This window comes from Mus caroli, chromosome 2 (assembly GCF_900094665.2).
Source record: "Mus caroli chromosome 2, CAROLI_EIJ_v1.1, whole genome shotgun sequence".
NCBI classification, from domain to species: domain Eukaryota; kingdom Metazoa; phylum Chordata; class Mammalia; order Rodentia; family Muridae; genus Mus; species Mus caroli.
Window position 1 is genome coordinate 12,219,693 of NC_034571.1, and position 6,820 is coordinate 12,226,512.

General features: G+C 38.0%; 1 protein-coding gene across 1 annotated transcript in view; it reads left to right on the forward strand.

The window, feature by feature from the left end:
* Positions 1 to 6,820, forward strand: part of Malrd1 (MAM and LDL receptor class A domain containing 1) — a 667,530-nt gene that overhangs the window by 70,634 nt on the left and 590,076 nt on the right. The window contains exon 7 of the mRNA XM_021156265.1: positions 4,957 to 5,123. Within this exon, the coding sequence (XP_021011924.1) occupies positions 4,957 to 5,123 (167 nt within the window). The remainder of the gene's footprint in view (positions 1 to 4,956; positions 5,124 to 6,820) is intronic.

Genomic DNA, 6,820 nt, shown 5'->3' on the forward strand with positions numbered 1-6,820 from the left:
TGGGTTTTTGCCTTTCCAGATGAATTTGAGAATTACTCTTTCCATGTCTTTGAAGAATTGTGTTGGGATTTTGGTAGGGATTGCATTGAATCTATAGATTGGCTTTGGTAGGATGGCAATTTTTACTATGTTAATTCTGCCAATTCATGAGCATGAGAGATCTCTCCATTTTCTGAGATCTTTTTTGATTTCTTTCTTGAGAGACTTGAAGTTATTGTCATATAGGTCTTTTACTTGTTTGGTTAGAGTTAGCCCAAAATGTTTTATATTATTTGTGGCTATTATAAAGGGAGTTGTTTCCCTATTTTTTCTCAGCCTGCTTATCCTTTGTATAAAGGAAGGCTACTTATTTATTTGAGTTAATTTTGTATCCAGCCACTTTGCTGAAGTTGTTAATCAGCTGGAGAAGTTCTCTCATAGAATTTTTGGGGTTGCTTATGTATACTATCATATCATGTGCAAATAGTGATAACTTTATTTCTTCTTTACCAATTTGTATCCCCTTGATCTCCTTTTGTTGTCTGATTGTTCTACTAACACTTCGAGTACTGTATTGAATAGATTTGGGAAGAGTGGGCATCCTTGTCTTGTCCCTAATTTCAGTGGGATTGCTTCAAGTATGTCTCCATTTAATTTGATATTCACTGTTGGCTTGCTATAAATTGCTTTCATTATGTTTAGGTGTGGGTCTTGATTTCCTGATCTCTCTAATACTTTTAACATGAAGGGGTGTTATATTTTGTCAAATGCTTTTTCTGCATCTAAGAAGATGATCATGTAATTTTTTTCTTAAGTTTGTTTATATAGTGGACTACGTTAATGGATTTTCATATATTAAACCAACCTTGCATTCATGGGGTGAAGCCTACTCGATGGTGCTGAATGATGGTTTTAATGTGTTCTTGGATTCAGCTTGCAAGAATTTTATTGTGTATTTTTGCATTAATATTCATAAGCGAGATTGGTCTGACAGTCTCTCCTTTGGATGTGTCCTTGTGTGCTGAATGTACCAGAGTAATTGTGGCTTCATAGAACAAGTTAGGTAATATTCTTTTTGTTTCTGTTTTAAGGAATACTTTGAGAAAAATTGGTATCAAGTCTTCTTTGTAGGTCTGGGAGACTCAGTTTTCTATGGAGTTTCTACCTTCATTTTGTGGTTTTCAAGGAGTTTCTGACTCATCTGTCAGAAGGAGAATTAAATCTGCCCTTCCAACATCCTGCCAATGAAGAAGGCTAGTGTTGATGGAAATTGGATGCATCAGAATGGTTCAATGATATTTTTTTATGATTCAACATAATTTTATTGATATATGCGACATTACACTTGATTAGATAAAAGAAATATGATCATTTTCCAATTTTTATTACTTTCTTCATTTACATTTCAAATGCTATCCCAAAAGTTCTCTATACCCTCCCCCAACCCTGTTCCCCTACAAACCCACTCCCACTCCTTGGCCCTGGCATTCCCCTGTACTGGGGCATATAAAGTTTGCAAGACGAAGGGGCCTCTCTTCCCAATGATGGCCGACCAGGCCATCTTCTGCTACATATGCAGCTGGAGACACAAGCTCTGGGAGTACTGGTTAGTTCATATTGTTGTTCCACCAATAGGGTTGCAGACCCCTTTATCTCCTTGGGTACTTTCTCTAGTTCCTACATTGGGGGCCCCGTGTTCCATCCTAAGATGACTGTGAGCATCCACTTCTGTATTTGCCAGGTACTGGCATAACCTCACAAGAGACAGCTATATCAGGGTCCTTTCAGCAAAATCTTGCTGGCATATGCAATAGTGTCTGCATTTGGTGGCTGATTATGGGATGGGTCCCCTGGTAGGGCAGTCTCTGGATGGTCCATCTTTTAGTCTCAGCTCCAAACTTTGTTTCTGTAACTCCTTCCATGGGTATTTTGTACCCCATTCTAAGGAGGCACAAAGAATCCACACTTTGTCTTCCTTCTTCTTGAGTTTCATGTGTTTTGCAAATATTAGCTTAAGGACATTTAAAATGGTTACTTTTTATCTTCTCAGTTGTAACATTTGGCTTTGGTACCTTGGGAGTCTCTGTGTCCATTTCCTCAGCAGTTACAGGAAATAGGCTGAATTCTGACCCCAGCCTCCTGCTGTACCAATTAAGAGTTGTTACTTTTTAGTTTATGCATATTTTTCATGTTACCTATGAATGCCAAATTTCAAGGCCCTTACAGTTCAGTTCAAATATCAGGACAGTTTCAGAAATTGTGCTCAGGGAGTTTGGTGTTCTTCTTTATCCTCCTCTATTTTATCTTGCCTTCCCTCTCTTCTCCACTTGCACATTGCTTAGTGACTTTTGCATGACATTGCTCAGTTGTTTAGGACCTCCCTAGAATACTGAGTCAGATTTAAGGCTTCATACTTCATGGACATTGTTGGCATTTATGCAACTCTGTGGTAAATATAGTTATATTTCTTTACTCCTGTCTGCTGAGAGCAATAGATGCAGCCTATAATATGTAGAACCACATATGGGATCCCAGTGAAAAACAACTCAAAAAGAAATAGTACATTTTTGATACACAGCACTTTATTTGATAGCTTAAATAGAATTTTACTAGCTATATGAATATTTATTAACCTTCAGAGAAATGAAGGTTTAATATTTTACTTTTGTAAAATAGATAACAAAATGTCTTTGTTGTTTGTATTATCAATAATATTGATTCAATAACAGTCCAAATTAGTTTTAAATATGTGAAAATAAATTTCCAATGATTTTGTTTACTACAAAATCTATAGGTGTAACTAATAGGAGTATAGATAGTTCTTTCTTCCACGTGGTTTTAAAGAACAGAATTTTAAATTGTACACTTGAAACGGTAAAGATTTTTATGTGAAAACTAGAAAAACATAGCATAAAAGATATTTAATCTGAGAGGAAAAATAATACACTTTTGAGTAAAGAAAAATGTGCTGTGACATTTCAAAGAAAATATTGGGCTAGCAAGATGGCACCATCAGTCAAGTGCTTGCTTTTGGGCCCCATAATTCATGCAAACAAAGCCAGGCATGGTGGCACGATTATAATCAAGCTGCCCAGGAGACAGAGAGAGGAAGTTCTCTGAGAAATTTTTCCTAGCAAGCCTTGAATAATTGACAAGGCCTGTGTCCTGTGTCAGAATAGATCCTGTCTCAGAAACGGAGATGGGCAGTGATTGGAATATTACTGATATTGGCTTCTGGCCTCCATCTGTGCACACACATGTACTCATACTATGAACATACACACATAAGCATACACATATTCACACATGCTTGCCATCACAGCTGCATGACAGGCTGTGGGGGCACCATTAACCTGATTAATGCATCTCTGGCTTTCTAGTAATCAGATGGCATGCTGTTTCCTGTGTGCTTTTCTGTTTTGCCCTTTTCTATACCATGTTTGTCCTCAAACACAACCTTGGTAAAAACTTCTGGGACAGGGATTGAGGGCGTTACTAGAGAAGGAAATGACTTTGATATCAATAGCAACAATGGCTATTGAAATAATCATCCCAGGCATATCAGGACAAAAGGTTCTGGATGTGGAGGCTTATAGTCTTAATTGTTCTCTGACAAATCTTATCCAACTCATGATGATTAAGTTGTACCAGGAAATATTGGAAGCAGGAAATATTTTTAAGAAACATGAAGTTTTAGTATCTAAGAGAATTGAAAACCCAAGAAAAAGGTATAGTGGTCATGGGTCACTAAGGATAGAGATGTCCATAGAAAATACAATGCACAAGATCAAGAAGGATATAGATGAATATGCCGGAATAGTGAGCACTATTGAGAGCCCCCAGAAGAGGAAATCTCTAATAATAGAGAGTTTGATCCAGAAATATTATTGGGGAAAATTGGAAGATATATGTATGATAAAAAAGATAAAGGATGGATAGAAAATTTTGGACCACGTGAGGGGGCCATTGGGTTAGTGAACTGATCTTCCTGGAAAGATTGGAACATACTGACTTGACCCCCTGGCATCACCTGCCTAAAGAATTTAGGGTTCAAGTTCTAAAAGATTGAGTTTGATCTTGTGAAGGAGTCCTAGGGAAAGCTGCAGTAGGAATTAAAGTTGCAAATGGAAAAGAGTTTGGAAAGCATTGTATAAATAGATATTTGTATGAGCTTAATACAGAGATTTTTGTAAATTTAAGGCATTAGAAATATTAACATTCCTTTTACCTGTTTAGCCCCTTTCTGTGTTCAGACTATTGCTATAATCACAAGTTTATGCCCAGATGACCTGTGATTTGAAGGTTTTTCATAAAGTTAAAAGTTAATGTATAACTTGCTTTAGCAGACACTGAACTGTGACTTTATGTGTGCATTGTGCTTTCTGTTGGCCTAGTTACATGGGCTTTTTAAAGAAAATAATGGGCTTGAGAAAAATAACAAAAAGACCTTTGATTATGTATTATTGTATAACTAGGAAGTGGGTAACCTATAAAAGACCGAGACAAACTCAGAGAGAGAAAAAACATGAGAGAGAGGGGGGAGAGGGGGGCGGGCTGTCTCATAGCCCAGCTTCTGAACTGCAATGAGTCAACTGTAAGCTTGCACCTGCATCCTTGCCTGAGACTGATTTCATGCTGATTCAATTCTCCCATTCTCGAGAACCCCAAACATACTGAGACTGGTCCTCAGTGTAGTATACTAACTTAATGTCAAAAATTTAAACAACATATTTCTTTTATAGAAATAGTAAAATCCATTACTGAAGTTGCCATTAAACATTAACTTGTGGAATTAGGAGGAGTGAACTGACATGTGTTATTAAAGCTTATCAGTAATTGGTGCAATCATTTTTTTAGGTTCCATATCCTTTAAAATAAAATAATTCTAGCCTATTTTTGAAAAGTTCATAAAAAGTTTTGTTAAAAGATATAACACATAATTTTTCCATACATTGCTTCTGTTGTCTTTACATTTAGGTTCCTTTGTATGGATGAGGGCCGGTCATGCATCTATTTCTAGACTCGTTGAGAGCAGTGCATATTTAAACAGCTCTGTATGTCACTGCATGGATGGGAACTGCCGTCTTCAGTTCAATTACAGGATGGAAAACAGTGTCCTGAGAGTAAGACTGTACAATGATAAGGTAAGGAAAAAGTAACATTGATTTAAAATCCATGGAATATATGACATTTCTATCCTTAGACATTTGTCTTTTTAGTTTTCATTCATAGACTTCAGACATTCTGTTTATTTTATTCATGTGTAAGTGTGGGTCTGCTTTTCTTCATGTGTACCACATGTGTACAATGTCCTCAGAGTTCAGAAAAGGTGTTGGGTCCCCTATAGCTGGAGTTACAATCTTCATCAACCCTTTTCCTTCCACATTGGTATTGGTAACTAATCTCAGGACTTTTATAAGAGCATAAAGTATTCTCCCTCTCTCTCTCTCTCTCTCTCTCTCTCTCTCTCTCTCTCTCTCTCTCTCTCTCTCGGGGGGGGGAGTCTACAATAAATGAACACTCCTTCTATTAAAGATGAAGAAACACACACATGCAGGCACACTGAGAGAAATCCTTGTACAAGACATAGATAACCATTCCTGGAGGGCTGGGTGGGGGCAGTTCTGGCCTTATGGGGGCTAGAAAGAAGGTCTTCTTTCTCTAGTTTGGAGTTAATCATTTTAAACAAAGAAAGGGAAGCTGATAGGCCTACAACTTTGGGTACAGAAGTTGAGCTCAAGTCTTGAACTTATTTAACCAGCCTAGACTGGTCATCTGCTGGAGGATTGGGAGAGGTTACAAAAAATGAAAAGTACTGCCAGAGCTTTGTCGCAGGTCATGAAAGTGAAAAAGTCAGAAAATTTGCCATCTCTCTTTTCCAACTGTGGCTTCTTTCCCTATTTGTCTACCTTTCAGGGATCTGTGTAACTCCTAGTTTGATAGTCTGTCCTCAGTTGGTTAGTCGTCATTGCTGTCATGCACTTTGGTGTGCAGGCTGCAATTTCCTCAAACTGACAAAGGGGAAAAATATGGGAAGGAGCAGGCAAAGTTCCTCTAAGGAGGTTCCATCTCAGGAACAATGATAACATTTAACTGATGGCAAAGATGCAGAATGTAAACTCTCCATGTAGCAAAAGTATGTTTCCTTAGATGTGAGGAGCGGGTGTGGCGGCAGTCCCAAAGGTGCCAGGGACTGCAGCTAAGTCTTATGACTTGCACCTGACTTCCTCATATAAACGACAAACATCGTGAGAGCTGCACAGGTGTACCAGGTTCCTGGTGAAGCCATTTTGGTGGAGATATGCCCCTGCTGCCCTGATTAGCTGAAGCTGCGTACCTGGTGAGGTGATGTGGCCTGCTGTGAGTGGATGGGAACTGATAGTACATAAGAGTGAGAGGCCCAGGGCTCAGGGTCTTTCGCCTATACAGTCAATGCCCAGCCCAATAAACATGTGCAGAAGGATCCTATTGTGGTGTCTTTCTTGCTGGCAAGCCAGGCGTCCCACACTTAGAGTGTGCTATGTGAGTTAAATGGTGTCTGTAGCACACAAAATCTGAGACACTTAGGGTTTTTGGTTTTCTTGCCTACTCTTTTTCTGCAATAAGGGTAAGACTGCCTCTTAATAATTTTCTCAACTACATCCTCAATAGGATTTACTGAAAATATTCTGATTAATCATTGAAATATTTATCCATCAATAAATTTAGATATTATTTTTTCTTTAATTTTATTATACATTTTAGGAACTTTTCAGAAGTCGAATACTCTCAATTTAAAACTACTTGTGACATATACATAAAAATTCAAAAGCTCCTTTCTCTACACAAAGAATAAACAGGC